Source organism: Equus przewalskii, chromosome 21 (genome assembly GCF_037783145.1).
Source record: "Equus przewalskii isolate Varuska chromosome 21, EquPr2, whole genome shotgun sequence".
NCBI lineage: Eukaryota > Metazoa > Chordata > Mammalia > Perissodactyla > Equidae > Equus > Equus przewalskii.
Window position 1 is genome coordinate 19,786,395 of NC_091851.1, and position 21,440 is coordinate 19,807,834.

General features: G+C 37.5%; 1 protein-coding gene across 7 annotated transcripts in view; it reads right to left on the bottom strand.

The window, feature by feature from the left end:
• The window catches only part of PTPRA (protein tyrosine phosphatase receptor type A), a 167,462-nt gene that overhangs the window by 57,578 nt on the left and 88,444 nt on the right, over positions 1 to 21,440 (bottom strand). For all 7 annotated transcript variants that reach the window (XM_070587975.1, XM_070587974.1, XM_070587973.1 and 4 more), the window contains 2 exons: positions 4,636 to 4,714; positions 3,805 to 4,146 (listed from right to left, as the gene is read on the bottom strand). In XM_070587975.1, coding sequence (XP_070444076.1) covers positions 3,805 to 4,146; positions 4,636 to 4,708 — 415 coding nt within the window. In that variant the 5' untranslated portion in view covers positions 4,709 to 4,714. The remainder of the gene's footprint in view (positions 1 to 3,804; positions 4,147 to 4,635; positions 4,715 to 21,440) is intronic.

A 21,440-nucleotide genomic window follows, 5' to 3' on the forward strand; every position in this document is an offset into this window, starting at 1 on the left:
GAAACAGACTAATCTCCTTTAGAAATAACTTACGAAAACCAATGGAAAAATCCAAAATAAAATAACATCAAACAAATTACAACAGTTCATTCAAGAAAAATACACGGCCAAGTAGAGTTGTTTTTGCAGGAATGTAAATAGTTCAAAACTAAGAAATCTATTAAGATGATTCACCATAGCATATAATAAAAAGAGAAAAAAATCATACAGATCTTGCTCCTTGACACTGAACAGATAATTGACAAAATTTAACACCCATTTTTGACATACATGCTCTTTACAATAGGAAGACATTGATAAATCCTGAACATGAGAAATATGTTTCTCTCAACCCAAAAGGCAGCATCAAGTTTAATGGAAAATCACTGAGAGCATCCTTCTTAGAGTCAGGTATAAGACAAGGCTAAGGCTGTCTGTTTTTACCACCGCTTCCTAACTTTGTTCTGGAGGTATTCACCAAGTCATTTAATCAAAAGAAAGAGATTTAAAAATTTGGAAGAGATATTTGTAGGTCACATGATTTGAAGACTTATGATAACTGAAAAAAATGATGTCAAACACTAAGGAAATTAAGATGACCAGTGTAAAATATATGTACAAAAATCAATAAACTTAAAATCAAAAAACTTAAAACTAAAACAATGTTATATGTCAATTATATCTCAAAAAGAAAACCCTCAATAGCCTTCATATCCCCAACAGCAGCCAGTGAGAAGATATAACGAGAGAAAATACTCCATTTATACTAACAAAAACAAAACAAAAGACAAAGAAAACCCTCTGAAATTTCCAGAAATAAGCTGAACAAAACAGGTGTAATGTCAGTGGCAAAATTTTAAAATATTTCCAAGGGGCCGGTCCCGTGGCCGAATGGTTAAGTTCATGAACTCTGCTTCGGAGGCCCAGGGTTTCGCTACTTTGAATCCTGGGTGCAGACAGGCACCGCTCATCAAGCCATGCTGAGGCGGCGTCCCACATGCCACAACTAGAAGGACCCACAACTGAAAATACACAACTATGTACCGGGGGGGATTTGGGGAGAAAAAGGAAAAATAAACAAACAAAAACACACTACCAAGAAATACATCATAAGACTTCAGCAAACGGAATAATGGAATACACTACATTCTCGGATAGGAAGACTTAAAGATGTCGATTGTCCTTGTTAATCTATAAATTCAACATGGTCAGTAGAAACTTCTTCCCTGCTATACAAGTTGATTCTAATGTTCATTAAAAAAAAATCAAGAATTGCTAGCAAACTTACGAAAAACAAGATTTAACAAGGGATGACTTACCTTGTCAGATATGAAATATTTTATAAAGTTGCAATTATTAAAACAGTGAGGTTCTATACACGGACAGAGAAAAAGATTAATAGAAAACACAAATGTCCAGAAATAGAACTCAAATACATATAGGAACCTAATAACATATCAGAATTCAATATATGATAAAGGGAGAATTTCATATCAGTGAGGAAAACAACAGATAATTCATTAAAGGGTACTGGGACATGCAGTTAACCATTTAGGGGAAAAAAATCCATAGCTTACACTTTACAACAGAATTCCAGATGGATCAAAGATTTAAGCACACACACAGTGCACATGCACACACACAGAAGAAAGAAACCATAAAAGTCTAGAAGAAAACATAAGGAAAATTATTTTATAATATTGGAATAAAGAAAATCTTCCTATTTATGATCTAATACCTAGAAAACAGTTAAAACACACTGATAAGTTTTTTAATTAAAAATTGCTAATATACCTTCTGTGATGCAGAAATGCTAGATGACCATCTGGGAAAAAATATTTGCAACTTTATCATAGGTAGGCAAAGGTCTCATTTCCCTAACATTAAAGAGCTTCTACACATGGGTCAGAAAAACCTGACATCCTAATAAGAAAAATGGGCAAAGGATATCAACAGACAGTTCTCAGAAAAAGAATATAAATTATCCTTCCAAATATGGATGCTTAACCTCACTCAGTGAAATGCAAATTAAAGCTACACTGAGATGCTAATTTTCACCTGTCAGATTGGCATAGATCCAACAGTTTGATAATTTACTGCATTGAAGAGAGTATAGAAAAACTGGCACTCTGACACACTGCCTACAGGAATATATTTCTCAACAGAAGGAGATCGGGAAATATCTGTCAATTTATAAATGCACGCTTAAAATAGTTTATTCCACCAATATTCTCATATAGGCTTGAAATGACGAATTCTTTGTAAGAGTACTCTGAAAACAACCTTAATGTACACTGATATGGGAGACTGGATAAATATATTAAGGCATATCCACACAATGAAGCAGCTGTTTACTATAATACACAAGTATGAAAGGCTAATTGAAAAAAACAATGTGCAGAAATGTACAAAGTATATTATTTATAAGTGGAAGAAAACAAGGACTACATACACACTTGCTTATTTTAAAAAGGAGAAAAACAGAGACTCAAAGAGCAAAGGTCAATAGGAAAGAAAAATTAAGAAGATTAAAGAATTAATTCAAGATATGGCCAATATCCAAATATTAGGAGTTTTAGAAGAAGAAAACAGAGAAAATGGAAGAAGGAAGAAAATTTTCAAAGAAATTAAGAATATTTTCCAAAACTGAAGGACCACAGCTCCAAAGATCCTATCAACATAATGAGTGAAAAAGACCCACATCAAGAAGTATTTCTGTGAAATTTTAAGCCACCGATGATAAAGAATTAGGAATCAGGACAGCAGTAGAATCTTCCAAGCCTGGGAATTAGGCAATGCTTTAAAAGTTCTGAGGATAAAAATATTTCCTCAAATTTTATACACGGCCCTAAAGATATTTTAGACATGTAAAGTCTCATACAATTTACCTCCCATGGGCCCCTTTCTCAGGAAGCTACTGGAAGATATATTATAACAAATGATGGGGTAATCCAAGAAAGAAGACAATACAGAAGCCAGAAAGCAAAGGGAATTCCCAGAATGATAGAGAAGGGAAATCCCAGGCTGACACCTGGGCAGCAACCCTGGAGCAGCCCTAGTGATCAACAAGCCTAGACTTGAGTAAGACAATGGAGGGCTCAGGAGGAAGATCTCCAGGTAAAAAAGAAATAACAGATTATGTAAGAGGTCTGACTTTGTGGAAAACTGTCTTGAGAGGCTATGGAGGATGTGGGAAGAATTGGTTCGCAACAGACAAATAGAAAACGAAACAAACAATAATATAAGGGAATTATTAAATACAGAAAAAAATTGTACAAGAAAGGAAAAATAATCACACGATACCTATAACTCAGCAGGGAGTAATACTACATAGTCATAATAACATAAAACATTAAATACTGATTTAACCAAAAATTATGGTGTAATAATATGGGAGGATTGGCAAGATGGTGGTGATGGCTAGGATGTGGGGTTTCAGAATGTGACATGCTCATGTACCATAAAGGTTTCCTTGCGTTTTACTGATCTGGAATAAGTCACCAGTGAAATGTAGTCTCAGTCTCCTGAGACATGAAATGGGTTATCTGTACAATAGCTGGTTTCTTAGCTATGGCATAATTTGGACCTGTAGCAGATTATGGAAAATTCAGTTCCCTAACAGCAATGTGGAAAGACCACAAAAAAAAACAAGAAATAGGTTAACTTGCTACTTGACAGCCCTGAGATCTAAGGCAAATGATTTAACCTCTATAGTCTTATATTAAGCATCTATTAAAAGGAGATAATTATCCAAGTCATCTGACAGAATTGTTGCACGAAAGACAGTACAGAAGAGAAAGAACAAACACAAACTATCTCTAGTACCTGAAGGAGGGAAAGTTTCTGGAGTGGTTGCTGCAGTGCTGGAATTCCCCATCCAAGGATCTGTTCTGGCATCTGTGAACTGATCATCTGGAAGCCATGTCCCATTAGGTGAAATTGTAGTGACTACAGAATCAGTGCTTGCTGTTCTTGTGGTCCCATTGTCCAAGTCTGAAGAATTGACAGTGGTTACATATGTGGGTCCCAGAGTTACATTTGGGCTGAACGTTGGTGCCGTGGAAGGAAAAGTTACTGAAGAAGTAGGATTTGAAGTTTTGGTCTCTTCTTTAACTGATTCTGCTGTCGATGCTTTAATAGATCTTGTAACGCCTACTGACGGTGAAACTATGAACACCAAAAAATAAGGAAACATCATACAAAGAATATGATAACTCAAAAGTTATGAGGCACAAAGAAGCAAGCCTTAATAAACTCTCAAACACCTGGAGACTGAACAAAGATCAGATACACAAACACGCACACTTTTATTTAATGCTGGATCGTTCCTATCACCTCCAAAGGGCTAGTGCTAAGGGAGAAAGAAACCAGATTAGTCCCTCAAAATCAATCTATAGCAACAATTTTCTTTTCTTTTTTTACTTTTCAGGAATGAACACATAATCTCCTTATTTATTTAAAGTAGTATGTGGTATATAGAACAATGCTGAGCATACAACACAACTCAGAGATTTCCAAACACTTATTTTACCATCACTTTTAAGTAATATTTTAATATTTTTCTTCTTTAACAGTACCTAGGTCTTCAAATTTGGGTCATTAAATGTGAAAGCAAAATTCTATTCCAAATACCAGCCTTATCAAATGACAGTTTACCTGTGGTAGCATTGTTGGCACTGACATGCATCAGACCACTGCCAAGCAGAACAAAAATGAACCAGGAATCCATGCTGACCTGGAAAATAGAAAGTCATGTTAGATAAGGTCCTATGTTCTTGTAATTACGTCCAAACTACTCAGCAAAGGAGTATTTTAGGCAAAATCTTCCCAGCTATTAAAAAGTGCACAAAGGACCAAGGATCTTTTGGGAGTCTGATAGGCACATTTCTCCAGGAATCCAACTACCTAACTGAATCTTTACACAAATATAAATAAGACTTAATAAGAACATACTTTTTAGAGCAGTGATTCTCAACCTTGACTGCACTTTACAATCACCCAAAGAACTTTAAAAAATTCCCATGCCAGACTACATCTCTCGGGGGTGAGAGCTATGTAGCAGTCCTTTTAAAAAGCTCCTCCAAGAATTGCTACGTGCAGCTTCTCATTCTTCAGAATGAGAAGTTTGGAGAAGGTAGGCTGACTGCATGAATGTACTGCCCTTCAAAGCAGACATTATACAGCAGTTCTCAACCTTTATTCCACCTCAAACCACATCAGAGGGCTGTGGCATATTCCCATTGGTAATAATGGCTCATTCATCCGTTCAGATTTCTGTGCCCTACACCAAACTAAGTACTAGGAAAACAATTGGGAAGCAAGACACTCAAGGTCCCATCTTCAAGGGACTCACAGACTAAAGGTAATTCAATATGGTAATGACTCTCCAAGGGAATCAAGACATGCTTCTCCAAGGGGCACATAAGAATCTCTGAGGGAGGGCGAGGGGGATGCAAGAGGTTCATATACATCCCAAGAGTTTGCCTCTGGTACCACCAGCAACTGTATGAAACAGGGAATTGGGTTTGGGAGGTGACCTTCCCAAGGTGCAGCCATACAAGGTTTGACTGTTTTCCTACTCTTCCAACCTGACGATAATCCAAATTTGGGAAAGCATACAATTCCCTCCATAAGGGTTAGGAGTTGGAAGGCTGATTATTGTATATGTATACATGTCTATTCTTGATAAATCAATAGGAAATGGTTTGGGGAAAAATTATGTATTTGAGGGAAGGGGATTGGACCATCATTTCATTCCACATACCAAAATAAAATCCAAATGAGTTGAAGAATTAAATGCCTAAAAACACATTTTAAATGGAATAAATACGTGAATAATGAGTTCATGAAATAATGAATAGGTGAGCTCAGGATGAGGAAGGATTTTCTAAACATAAAGCCAATATAAGAAATCACAAAGCAGGGCGGGCCCCGTGGCCAAGTGGTTAAGTTCATGTGTTCCGCTTTGGTGGCCAGGAGTTCACTGGTTTGGATCCTGGGCATGGACTTATGTACCACTCATCAAGCCATGCTGTAGCAGCATCCCACATAGAGGAACCAGAATGACTTAAAACTAGGATACACAACCATGTACTGGGGCTTTGGGGAGGGGAAAAAGAAAAGAAATTACAAAAGAAAAAAATGGAATATCTGACAATAGAAAAAATAAAAGCTACTAAATGTAAAAGAAATCAATCATAAACAATGTTCATGGATAAGAAGGCTCAATATTGTCAAGATATCAGTTCTTTCCAACTTGGTCTATAGATTCAACACAATCTCAATCAAAATCCTAGCAAGTTATTTTGTGGATATCAACAAATTGGTTCTAAAGTTTATATACAGAGAAAAAAGATTGAGAATAGCCAATTCAATATTGAAGAAGAACAACAAAGTCAGAAGACAAACACTACTCAACTTCAAGACTTCTTATAAAGCAATAATAATCAAGACTGTGTAGTGTTGGTGAAAGAATAGACAAATGGATCAACGGAACAGAAGATAGAGCCCAGATATAGACCCACAAAAATACAGTCACTTGATCTTTGACAAAGGGGCAAAGGCAATATAATGGAGTCTTTTCAACAAATGGTGCTGCAACAATTGGGCATACACATGCAAAAAAATAAAATCTAGACACAGAACTTACACTCTTCACAAAAATTAACTCAAAATGGATCATAGACCTAAACGTAAATGCAAAACCATAAAACTCCTAGAAGACAACATAGGAGAAAACCTAGATGACCTTAGTTATGGCGATGACTTTTAAGATACAACACCAAAGGCATGACCCATGAAAGAAATAATCAGTAAGGTGGACTTCATTCAAATTAAAAACTTTTGCCCTGCTAAAGACACTGTCAAGAGAATGAGAACACAAGCAATGGACTAGGAGAAAATGTTTGCAAAGGACACATCTGCTAAAGAACTGTTATCCAAAATAAAGAGCTCTTCTAACTCAAAAATAATAAAACTATCAACCCAATTAAAAAATAGTCAAAAGAAGATATACAGATGAAAATAAGCATACAAAAAGATGTTCCACAACATATGTCATTAGTGAACTGCAAATTAAAACAATGTGATACCACTACACACCTATCAGAATAGCCAAAATCCAAAACACTTGACAACATCAAATCCTGGTGAGGATGTGGAACACGAACTCTCATTCACTGCTGGTAGGAATGCAAAATGGCACAGTCACTTTGGAAGACAGTTTGGCGATTTCTTATAAAACTAAACATACTCTTAGCATATGATCCAGCAATCTAGCTCCCTGGCATTTACCCACAAGAGTTGAAAACTTACGTCCACACAAAAAACCTGCACACAGACGTTTACAGCAGCTTTATTTATAATTGCCAAAACTTGGAAGCAACCAAGATGTCCTTCAGCAGGTGGATGGATAAATAAACTGTAGTACATCCAGACCATGGAATATTATTCAGCACTAAAAGGAAATGAGCTATCAAGCCACGAAGAGACATGGAGGAACCTTAAATCCCTATTACTAAGTGAAAAAAACCAATCTGAAAAGGCTACATACTGTATAATTCCAGCTATACGACATTAAAAAGGCAAGAAGACTACAGAGATAGTGAAAAGATCAGTGGTTGTGGGATTAAGGAGGCTGGAGGGAACAAATAAGTGGAGCAGAGAGGATTTTAAGGGCAGTGAAACTATTCTGTATGCTAATACAATGGTGGATATACGTCATTATACGTTTGCCCAAACCCATAGAATATACAACACCAAAAGTGAACCCTAATGTAAACTATGGACTTTGGGCGACGATATGTCAATATAGGTTCATCAACTGTAATAAATGTACCACTGTGGTGCAGGATGTCAATAGTGGGGGTGATTGTGTGTGTGTGTGGGAGGGGGCAGAGAATATTTGAGAACTCTCGATACTTTCTGCTCAATTTTGCTGTAAACCTAAAACTGTTCTTTAAATAAGTTTATTTTTTTTTAAAGAAAAAAGGAACGAACTTGGAAAATGGTCATAAGTAAGACAAAGGATTAAAACAAGAACTCATATCAATATAGAAAACATTAAGACTCCAATTTTGAAAAATCTGAAGAACCTAAACAGTAAATTTACAGAAGAGAAAAATAAACAGCTAAAAAAAATACACAAAAAAGTGTTGACCATCCCCACTAAGTAAAGGAATATAATGATGAGGTAGCATTTTTACCTTCCAAATCAGAAAAAATCAATCATATGAAATATTCATTGCTAGCCAGAGTCATATGAAAAGGACTCAACTAGGGGTGGGAATGTCAATTAGCCTACAATAACAAACTCCTTTCCAGAAAGGTTATACAAAAATCTGAAGGACATGAAGGCCTGAGGACCACTGTCTGGACACAGGCTGGCATGTCAGCTCTGATGTGCGCCTTTCATTTGTGTTGGAGGCCACCTCTTCAGAGGGATCCGCTCGGGCAGCTGGAGGCAGTGGAGTCCGTCACACCAGTGGTGGTGTGCATATCCAGCCCCGATACAGGCACTTCCCCCAGCTGACCAGATCCTAAGTGATCCAGGCAGAGTTGTTCAGTGCAACCATGCGGTTCTGGATTCTCTGGTGCTTTTGGCATGACTCAGATGCTGGGCTGGATGACCTTCCACATCCAGATCCTTCCCAGTAGATGGATGAAGAACTAGGCCTCCTTCCTGATGATGAAGACTTAAAGTGTAGACTCAGCTCTTTACAAGAGCCAAGTGAGAATTTCAAGAAATTACAGACTTCATATTGTACATTAAAATTGTAAATTAACGTGTTTTGGTTAAGAATGAAAAAAACCCATTACTTTCTGACCCGTTTCCACAGTTCTATTATTAAGTAAATGTAAAAACAATCCAAAAAGTAAAAGTAGAAACAATTCAAATACCCAACAATAGGGAAAATCTGAAAAAGATTTCTTGAAATGTTATGTTGTCATTTAAGATAATATATTGTTACTATTCAAAATGCAATACGCAAAGAATTTAAGAAAATGCAACGAACCCTTCATTTTTTTAAGCTAGAAGAAAACGCCAGACCAAAACTCAATATAACACATGATCTCAACTAAATTTATATATGCATATGAATGTATACGCATGAAAGTAAGATTGGAAGGTAAAATCTTCTATAAACACTTTGGGCATATAGCATTTTAGATTTTTATTTTCTTCTATATATATTTCACTTTATTTCCAAAAAATTTCAAATAAAAAGCATGATCTTTTTATAAATAAAAGAAAGTTAAAAAGAAAATAGATTTCACAACAGAGTATGAACATAAGAAGCAAAACTAAAAGAAGGAAAGTATAGAAGAAAGGTGTACCTGAAGCGAAAGCATGTAAGGGAAAGAACAAATGCATAAAGGGTGGCAGGTTGCAGAGGATTTGTATGTGTAAACTAGTGAGACATGTCAGAATTGAAGAAGATCCACGTCACTAACAGTTACATCCACATACCACAACCAGGAAAACCATACTGAAGGCCTCATTCTTCCCAGAGGATACAAAGACCCTCAGGCAAATTCCTGTAACTTCCTGACCCCCTGGCTAAACTGCAACCACACCTATGCTTACTTCCTCTCTCCAGTCTCCAGTCTTCTGTTCCAAGCATCCCAGAGCTGCACGTCAGGAAGTAGAGCTGAGGTTTCCTCACTCCTCAAGGATGCCATGTGCAAACCATTCTTCCTGGAGCCTGCTCTAATAGTCCCTGTTCTTAATGGTTTTTTTGCCTAATAATTTCCTGGTACTCCCTTGGCACTGGACGTTGGAATGTGGCTCACAGATTTCTTCCCATCCCCAAGTCCTGATATTCTCCTGGAAGACCATTCAACATCCTCACAGGCACCACAATTCACATCTGGGCTAGCCTCCGAGTTCCCTGACTTCTTCAACTCCAACAACCTTACACCTCTACTCCACTTGGGCATCCATGACAACGGCTGCACTCTAGATTCTCTCATCACCAGGAAAAGCCCTCATACCCAATCTTACCTTCCCTCTCTCCAACCTCACTCCCTACACTTGCAGTTCTCTCTCTGTTATGTCTACTACACCTAGGTTCTCTGATCTCACCCAGGCTTTTGGTCCCTGGAACCCCTCTCTGATTTTCTTTCCAGTATCTCTGTTCTGTCTGTATTTCCTTCTCTAGCTAACCAAGGAACAATGTCAGTTCAATCACTCCCTTGTTACTTTCCTAAATTCCTTTGCTACACTGTTCTTCTATCAAGCCTACATGGGAAACAAAACGGAACAAAACAAAACACGCAATCCTGAACTAAACGGTCAGCCCTACACTTGGATTGTCAAATGCTACATAAGAAAATCAAACAACTCATAAGGTTGATATCACTATTTCTGCCTCAGTGGAACACTGAATACTTTCTGCAATCCTTCTCTATTTCCCTACTCAGCTCTCTCTTCAATTTTCCACAGCAGTGATTTCAAAGGACCTCTTCTCCTCTCCAACCATCTTCCTCACATATCCTTGGCTGGTGGCCTTGCTTTCACTTCAAAGAAAACAGAAGCAGTTGGAATGGGACATCCTTAACTTCCAGTCACCATATCTATAAATTTCCTCCTTCTCTTCAATTCTTCCCAAGAACCTCAGTCCCTTAGGAACTTTGCCCTGTGATCCTCAACAACCATCTCCTAGCTTTAACTCTTTCCTCTCATACCAGCATTTAAACACAATTAAGAATTTTTCAAAGAAAAGAAAAACTCCTTTGAATCTACACCAATCCTCCAGCTAGCATTCTCTCTACTCCACGTCGCAGCCAAATTTCTAGAAAGAGTTGTCTCCATGGCAATCTGGCTTCATTTCCCACCATTCTACTAAAACAAATACTTTTATATTTTTAAAGAATGAAATCTTTAAAAATATTTCCAACTCGTTTACAAAGATCTAATTTTCCTAACATATAAAAGACTCCTGCAGTATATAAAAAGAAGCCCAACAATCCAAAAGAAAAATGGGCAAGAGATATGAAACAGACAATTCACAGAAAACCTCTTAAACATATTAAATATATATTCCCTTAAATATATGAAAAGATGCTCAACCTCACTCAAGATCAGAGAAAGCCAAATTAAAGCTATACTGCAATATCATTTTTCACCTATCAGATAGGCAAATATAAAAAAATTTAACAACACTGCACTGACAAGGGTTTGAGTAAACAAGTATTCTCATAAGATTTGTAAATATTTTTTAGAAATACGAAAGCACAAACCCTTTGACACAATTCTACATGAGAACTTTACAGATATACCCCTACTTTTAAGGTGGCCTACAAGGTAATTCAATGCAACATTGTTTGCAATAAAAAAACATTGGAAATAACTTAAATGTTTACCAGTGGGAGAGCAGAACACAATTAAATAAATTACGGCATATTCCTAAAATGGAATACTATGCAGCTGTTATACAGAATGAACAGGCTTTTTTTTTTTCCTGAGGAAGATTAGCCCTGAGCTAACTGCTGCCAATCCTCCTCTTTTCTCAGAGGAAGACTGGCCCCAAGCTAACATCCATGCTCATCTTCCTCTACTTTATATGTGGGACGCCTACCACAGCATGGCGTGCCAAGAGGTGCCATGTCCGCACCCAGGGTCTGAACCAGCAAACCCTGGGCCACCGAAACAGAACATGCAAACTTAACCACTGTGCCACCGGGCCCTCCCCTGAAGAGACTTTTTGCAGATCATTTCCTTTCAGTCCACAAGACACTTCTAACTATGAACCATTTAAAAAATAACTTTTACAAAAAATTAAATTAAAATTCACAGGTTGAAAAGCCCACTGGTAGGTATTTCTTTCTTCACCACACCCCCCCTCTCTCCCCATACATCACACCCACCCACCCACGCAAGCAGACTCACACTCACAGCCACACATGACCTCTTTGTGGTTAAATCCCTCGATCTCTCTCTGTCACATCTGATTTATTGATACCCCATTCTCTCCCAAATTCCTCTCTTCCTCATACTTCTCTCTGACTGAAGATTTTAAAAGCTGGTTCTACGATGAAGGTCTAGCCTCGATACTGAGTGGTGAATCTGAAGGAAACATGCACTATCAAAAGTCCGAAGGAGTCCAGCCCTGCCAGCTATAGTCTGCATGATGTTGGAAACCCTGTGCACACATTCTCATAGTGGGAATTTCTGCCCTGTCACAGTATGATTTTTAGCATGAGCTACTATTTGTGATTCTTTTATTTTAAAAATTAGTTTGTCTGAAAGCTTCTTATATAACTAAACATACACCTACAGGATGATCCAGTAATTCCATTCCTATATATTTACCCAAGAGAAATAAAAACATATGTCTACAAAAAGACTAACATAATAATGTTTGTAATAACAAAAAAACTGAGAACCCAGGTAACCATCAATAAGAGAATATTTAAACAAACTGGTATTTTCTCACAATGGAATATTACTCAGCAATGAAAATGAAAGAATTACTGATACACAACAACATGAATCCAAAAACCATGCTTCGTGAAAAAAGCCTTACACAGAAGAGCCTATAACGTATGATTCCATACATATGAAGTTCTGGAACAAGCAAAACTAATCCACGGTGGAAAAAATCAGAATAATGGTTGCCTGGGAAAGAGATGGAGGATTTACTGGAAAGGAACATGAGGGTACTTCCTGGATACTAGTAATATCCTGTATCTTGACAGGGAATTGGGTTGCATGGTGTATGCATTTTTCAGAACTCACTGAATGATAACAATATTTGTGCATTTCACCATAACTAAATTTCACCTCTAAAAAAGACGCCACCCATAAACAAACATTGTAAATGATATGCATGTTTAAGTATTTGGGAAGAAGTGTACTGATACATGCAGTTTACTCTGAAATACATTAAAAAGAATACGAATTGACAGATCAGTAAAGAGACAGACACATGATAAAACAAGTACAGATGTTAATTGTAGAATCTAGGTGGTAGGTATAAAATTTTCTCAACTTTTCTTATATTTGAAATTTTTTATAATGAAAGGCTAATAAAATAATCAGTTCAGGGAGAATTGGCATTTTATGATATTAAATTTTATAATCCCGGGACACAGTATTTTCTCCATTTACTTAATTTATGGTATTCCTCAAAGTGTTAATGTATTTTTTGTCATATTTACTTCTTCCTGTATTTATTCTCGATTACTTTACATGATGTAACCATTGTGAGTGGAATCTTTTTATTTTTTTAAATTTCAGGCTTAGTGAGGTATAACTGACATGAAATTGTAAGATATTTAAAGTGAACATTGTGGTGATTTGATATACATACACCTTGTGAAAGGACTCCCCCCATCTAGTTACTTAACACATTCATCTTTTTTTTTCTTTTGCTGAGAACATTTAAGTTATACTCTTAGCAAATTTCAATTGCACGATACAGTGATATCAACCATAGTTATCATGTGTTACATTAGATCCTGAGACCTTTTTGTCTTCTACTTGAAATGAATGGAATCTTTTAATGTTATTTATTAAAAGGTTGCTTTTGTTATATAGGAAAGACACTAGTTCTCTACCCCCCTACTGAAATTATAAACTACTTAAAAAAAAAAAAGAAGTAAAGCATGCTCATTACAAGAAATACAAACAGAACAGAGAGATATAAAGCAAAATTAAGTCTCGTTCACCTCCTGCCAGTCCCATTTCCCAAAAGTGATCACTAAATATTTTCTTCTGTACCTTTTAGAAATTTCCTATATTATACCACCATATACCTACCTATACGTTAAAAAATACATATATTTATATATATACACACATATATAGGATCATATTACACATACTGTCTACAGCTTGCATTTTTACTTAAATAAAAAATCCTGGACATTTTCCACATCAATACATCTAGCTACCTTTCTTTCCAATGGCTGCACAGTGTTTCATCATATGGATACATCACAATTATTTTAACCAGTCTTTCTGCTCGCTTTTGAAGAGTAAGAGTTAATTACTTATGATTTCCGCCCCTATTCCCTATATTACCTTCGATTAGCCAAGAGTGGCCTGAGTAAAGATAGAATTATATATTCCAGGAAAGTCAAAATAATGAAAGTAACGCAAGTTTATACATTGTTCATTTTTCAAAAAGCACTTGAGAATCATAAACCTTTAGTTAACTGTGAACATAGAACAACTGAGCAGAGAGGTGTTGGGAGATGAGTCATGAAGTCCGGGCAGTTCCCTAATTTACTGGACACTCGCATTCACATTGTATTCTCTCTCTTACCCCACCTCACCCAGACAAAGGAGCAATATACAGTCCTTCTTTCATTACAAAAACATTTCTTACTTAAAAAAACATTATTTCTACTGCACAGACATTAGGATGCTCAGTCAGGAAAGTTTAACATTCAAATAACATATGAAAACCAAGAGCCATCAGCAATACTTAAAAGCCCAAGGATAAATGACAAACGAAGTTCTGAAAAATAATAGCTGTTGTTTTTCCGATGCCTGAATGTCTAAGAACATTTCCTAAATATTCTCAAAATTCAAATTCAGCATAATAGATCTGAGACATTCTCCAGGGATACATGTAAAGTGTCTGAATTCTGCAGTGGGAACATGGATGGTGGGCAGTGCCCACTGGTTGTTATATCATTCACATTTGCCCTTCCATCTCAAAGCCAAGTCTGCACTGAGCACTTTGAACACCTTCTCTCACTAATCCTCCTCAACCCTATGATGCTGATATTGGTGGTACTGCAACTTTCCTATGTTGTGTACCCTTGTGTGTGGGGGGGGGCGGGGACAGGACAGTGGCGGGGGGGCCTCTCTTGAACTGCATAAACCTTGACTGTTAAATTCATAAACAATCAATTATACATGTTTACACGCACTTAGTGGTAAACCACCTGAAATATATATCCTACACCTGACATGAAGGAACCATTCATGGGCATTCTGAGTATCTGTTAGAGAAAGATTCCTTTGGCTTCTGGCCAAAGAGAAACGTTCCTTACCTGGACATACACTCCCTGTCAATGAACCCTGAGATCCTGAGAGACATACTATCCTCATCACCTTAGAGTTAGGAGAGAAAGAAGAAAGAAAACTGAGTGCTAGTACTAAGGAAAACATGCCCATTCCTCAGCTAGGTGTGGACAAGTGACTAAATTCTGGCCAAGGAAATATAAGCTAAAGTGTATTATGAGATCTCTAGGAAGGTGGTTTAAAAGGAAGAGAGTGAATCTTTTTTCCCTGACCTCTCTCCTGTGGAATTTAGGTGTGACAATTAGAGTCCCAGCAGCCATCATGAACCCTGAAATGACTTTGACCATAGCAGAATAGAGAGCTAGAAAGAGACAGTTCTGTGATGACACTGTTGAACTGCCATACGAGCCCTGCTTACTTTCAGGTTTCGGATATACAAGAAAGAAATAAACCTATTTTATTTTCTGATATATGCAACCAACCCCAATCCTGATACAGCTAGTTATAAGGAATAAGAAGACCAACTCCTAAAGTTATGACTTGTGATGATCTAGGAATGGAAATGATGAGGGTGCTCTGGAATGCATTTTTCTCAGTCCTCTAAGTTAGTAAGTACAATGCTGCATACATCTGCTAAAGAAAAACTGTTACAAGGAATCAATATTATGAAGTCCCCACTAGCAAGGGAGAAGCTCAGCTGACCTGCACTTTCTCAAGTTTAAACTTTGGCTGTGATAGCTTCCATTAAGAATCCATTTATTCAAAATTAAGCATTTAATATTCAATACATTAGCACTGATAAAATATTCAAGTGTCATGCACATTTATCTCAACATCCAGCATTTTAGCTCAGTTAAATCTCACAGCAACTCTACAAATTAGATACTTCTCTTACTCCCACTTTGCAGGTAAAGAAACTGAGAGATGGTCACATAACTGGTAAGTTGTGGAAGGAGAATTCAAATCCAGGACTACCTAACTTTTCTTCACGTGTCTTATCACCATTTGATCCTTCAAAAGTTTCAAGACTAATGAAGAAACAGATAGATCTTCCTAATGCCAACTAAAACTAATTGATAATTATTTCCATTTGACAGAGTTCTAAACAAAGGGGCAGTGATTTTTTAAAATGTGCTCATGTAAATCAACCACTGATTTTCAGATATTCAATATATATGACTGTTCAAGTACTAGTCTTGATTTTAAGTAAACTCACTTCTTGCAGACATGAAGCCCTCTGAGGGAAAGATACGCATTCAACTCTCAGCCTCATTGAGGATGTCTCCCAGGTGTGGGATAAACGAAGAAGCGACAGCTAGGAGTGTTAACTTCTGCCCTGGGCCTTCTCTTAAAACTTTTCAGGTTCTCTGATTTGAAGAAAAGGCACCTAGAAGGAGTGTTCAGTTCCTTCAGCTAATTGTTCACTCAATCAACATTATTTTATTTATTACTGAGAACAAAAACTATTTTCACAGCTACAATCCTTGGTTGCGTGCTATGTGTAGGTCCTCGTACTAGGCATTCTATGTACCTTAACCTATTTAATCCTCACAACCAGCTTATGAGTTAGATATTCTTTCCATTCTACAGATGAAGAATCTAAAGATCATAGAGGAATTTGCTCAAGGCCACATACCTAATGAGAGGCTATCAGGATTCAAACTCAGGGTTTTTAAAACTCCAGAGCTCATGTTCTTCCCTTCATGCTTCACCAAATATTGGGACTACACAGACAGATTAGACATGGACATTATCAGCAAGTAGTTCACTAAGCAGTAACGAGGTGCAAATAAACTATTTATTCAAACCCTGAATTACCACCTGCCATACATAATATTAGTCAATTAAGACTAAGGTGAGGTGGTGAAATTGCAGAACAAAGAACGAATTTTCAGGGGAGGTAATGCTTGAGCCGAACTTGGCAGGAATAAAGAGTAGTGAGCCAAGAGAAGGGTCAGAACAGTCTTTTAAGCACAGAGAACTGGAAGTTTGTAAAAGTCTATCCGGTTCCAGGAATGATAAAGAGCTGGGCAAGGGAATTGAGCAGGACCTCAATAAATACCTGTTAAATGAATGTGAAAATGGCAGACTTGAAAGACTGGGGTCTGTGAGGCTATGTGGAGGAAATGAAGGAGATGAGGCTAGAGGAAGCAGCAATCAGATCATGAAGGGGCCTGTAGGCCACAATAAAAAGTTCTGACTTTCCAGTGAACACACTGAAGAACCAGCAAAGACTTCAGCACAGGGAGGTTGATCAGACCAATTTGGATTTTAGAAAAACTGATTGACAGCAGGTGGAGGATCAACTGGTGAGGCTGAGATTAGGAGGGTTGCTGACTGAAGCCTTCAGAAGTAATCTGGCCAATAAATGAGAAGAGCTCAGAGCAGGGCAGGAATATACAGAGGAGATGACAAGAGAATTTATGGAGGCAGAATGGAAGACTTAACAATGAGATGCCAGAGGTAAGGAAGGCGCAGGTATCTGACTTAGGTGAATCGCAATGCTATAAGCAGGAGGAGGCATGCTTTGGGACATACCATGGGGAAGGTGATAAGCTTAGTACTGACCATGGAGAATATGCAGTACTACAGTACATGTAGTACCTACACAGGGCAGGGGTGGAGGGTAGGAGAAGGGGCAGAATGGCAGGCAGGCAATGACAGAACAGCTGCCAGGGAAGTCAGGCAGTAAGCCAAAGAAAGGAAGAAGAAAGCTATAAAAGGGGGAGAAAAGCAGCAATGAGCCAGGCAGGAGACATCTGACAAGCACCGGGCGCAGGAGTAGGTGGGTGTTGATGAGTAGAAAAATGATACATGCCACCGAGGGAGGGTGGAGTAGGAACAACACACTGAATACTTGCCCATGAGAGAAAAGAGCTTGAGAAACTGCTGAAGGGCTTCTGAAGAAGTATTAGAACACCAGAAATCAACCTTCATTATAAACCTTCTCTTGAGAAAGGAAACATGATAGAGAAGTCTAAAACAAAGGGAAGAGGACCCCCTGAAATTAGCAGGAATCTGAGGCCCAGAAGAGCAGCTTGCTTCCATAAGTGAAATTATATAAAGAATCGGGACCACTAAGGCTATGAAACAGATTGTTAAATTCTACTGCTTTAACTTTTACTTCAGTTGGGGGTCTGGAGACAGAGGAGCCTGGAGGCAGGGAGGTCAACTAGATTACTTCAGTAATACAAAATAATTCGGTATAAATTTATATTGCAGATTAATGAAGGCAAAGAACAATATGGAAAAGTATTTATTCTGCTTAAAACGTACCTTGGAATAAACTATCAGATATATGAAACCAAAGTATAGTACAAGGCTATATGCTTTAAAAACCAGGGACAATTTTGAAAAAGAAGAATAAAATGCAAGGAATCCATCAACCCAATGTTAAGGCTACCAAAATTAAGACAGTGTGGTATTAGCAAAGGGTTAAACATACAGATCTATAGAATTAAACAGAGAACTGGAAAGATTCACTCAAATATGCCCAAATAATTTTTGACAAAGGTGAAAAGGCAATTCAATGAAGGAAAGATAGCCTTTTCAAAAAATGCTGCTGAGAAAACTGGATATACTCATTCAAAGAATGAAGCTGGACCCCCACCTTACACCACATACAAAAAGTAACTCAAAATGGATCAAAGACCTAAACATAAGAGCTAAGACTATAAAACTCCTACAAGAAAATATAGAGAAAAGGCTCCATGACATCAAATTTGGCGATGATTTTTTAAATATGACACCAAAAACACTTACAACAAAATAAAAAAATAGATAAGCTAAACTTCATCAAAATCAAAAACTTCTGCTGAAACTCTCACTGTTCACAGACATGATTTTATATATAGAAAGCCCTAAAGAATCCACAATAAAACTATTAGAAATAATCAACAATTACAGCAAAGTTGCAGGGTACAAAATCAAGTAACAAAAATCAGTTTCATTTCTATACTCTAATAACGAACTAACAGAAAGAGAACTCAAGAACACAATCTCATTTACAATAGCCACAAAAAGAATAAAATATCTAGGAATAAATTTAACCAAGAAGGTGAAGGACCTATACAATGAAAACCGTAAGACTTTTTTTTTTTGAGGAAGATTAGCACTGAGATAACATCTGCTGGCAATCTTCCTCTCTTCTTGCTGAGGAAGGCTGGCCCTGAGCTAACATCCATGCCCATCTTCCTCTACTTTATATGTGGGACGCCTACCACAGCATGGCTTGCCAAGCAGTGCCATGTCCACACCTGGGATCCGAACTGGCAAACCCCGGGTCACCAAAGCGGAATGTGTGCACTTAACCGCTGCGTCACCGGGCCGGCCCCTATAAAACATTATTGAAAGAAATTGATGACAACATAAAGAAATGGAAAGATTCCATGTACATGGACTAGAAGAATAAACAGTTAAAATGTCCATACTACCTAAAGCTATCTACAGATTCAATGCAATCCCAAACACAATCCCAACGACATTCTTCACAGAAATAGAACAAAGAATCCTAAAATTCATATGGGGCAACCAAAGACCCCGAATAGCAAAAGCAACCCTGAGAAAAAAGAACAAAGCTGGAGGCATCACAATCCCTGACTTCAAAATATATTACAAAGCTATAAGAATCAAAACAGCATGGTACTGGTACAACAGACACACAGATCAATGGAACAGAATTGAAAGCCCAGACAAAACCACACATCTAGGGAGAGCTAATCATCGACAAAGGAGGTAAGAATGGAGAAAGGAAAGTCTTTTCAATAAATGGTCTTGGGAAAACTGGACAGCCACCTGTAAAAGAATGAAAGTAGATCATTATCTTACACCATATCCAAAAATAAACTCAAAATGGATCAAAGACTTGAAGCTAAGACCTGAAACCACAAAACTTCTAGAAGAAAATATAGGCAGTAAACTCTTTGACATTGGTCTTAGAAGGATCTTTTTGAATACTATGTCTACTCGGAGAGAAGAAACCAAAGAAAAAATAAACAAGTGGGACTTCATCAGACTAAAGAGCCTCCACAAGGCAAGGGAAACCAGGGTCAAAACGAAGAAAATCCACCAATTAGGAGAAAATATTTGCAAATCATGTATCTGACAAGGGGTTAATTTCCATAATATATAAAGAACTCACACAACTCAACAACAAAAAAAACCAAACAACCTGATCAAAATATGGACAGAGGATACGAACAGATCTTTCTCCAAAGAAGATATACAGATGGCCAACAGGCACATGAAAAGATGTTCAACATCACTAATCATGAGGGAAATGCAAATCAAAACTACACTAAGATATCACCTTATACCCATTAGAATAGCTATAATAACTAAGACAAAAAATAACAAATGCCAGAGAGGTTGTGGAGAAAAGGGAACCCTCATACACTGCTGGTGGGAATGCAAACTGGTGCAGCCACTATGGAAAACAGTATGAAGATTTCTCAAAAAACTAAAAATAGAAATACCATATGACCCAGCTATACCACTGCTGGGTATTTAACCAAAGAACATGAAATCAACAACTCAAAGAGACTCATGCACCCCTGTGTTCATTGCAGCATTATTCACAATAGCCAAGATGTGGAAGCAACCCAAGTGCCCATCAGACTGATGACTGGATAAAGAAGATGTGGTGTGTATACACACATACACACACACACACACACACACACACACACACACACAATGGAATACTACTCAGCTACAAAAAAGACAAAATCATCCCATTAGCAACCACATGGATGGACCTTGAGGGTATTATGTTAAGTGAAATAAGCCAGATAGAGAAAGACAAACACCATATGATTTCAGACATACGTGGAAGATAAATACATGGACACAGAGAAGTGTTTAGTGTTTACCAGGGGGAAGTGGGGATGGGGGGTGGACATAAAGGTTGAAGGGACACTCCTATATGGTGACTGACAATAATGTAAAACTGAAATTTCACAATGTTGCAAATTATCATAACTTCAATAAATATATATATAAAACATTAAAAACTTCTGTGTACCAGGGGCTGGCCTGGTGGCACAGAGATTAAGTTTGCATGTTCTGCTTCAGCGGCCCAAGGTTCGCTGGTTTGGATCCTGGGCGCAGACATATGTACCGCTTGTCAAGCCAAGCTGTGGCAGATGTCCCACATAAAACAGAGGAAGACAGGCATGGATCTTAGCTAAGGGCCAGTCTTCCTCAGCAAAAAGAGGAGGATTGGCAGCAGATATTAGCTCAGGGCTAATCTTACTATAAAAAAAAAAAAAAAAAAAAAAACTTCTGTGTACCAAAGGACACTATCAACAGAATGAAAAGGAAACTCATGGATGAGAGAAAATATGTGCAAATCACCTATCTGATAAGGAACTGAAAACTAGAATATACAAAGAACTCTTATAACTCAACAACGAAAAGAACAAGCTGGTCAAAAAATGGGCAAAGGACTTGAATAAACATTTCTCCAAAGAAGATACATACAAAT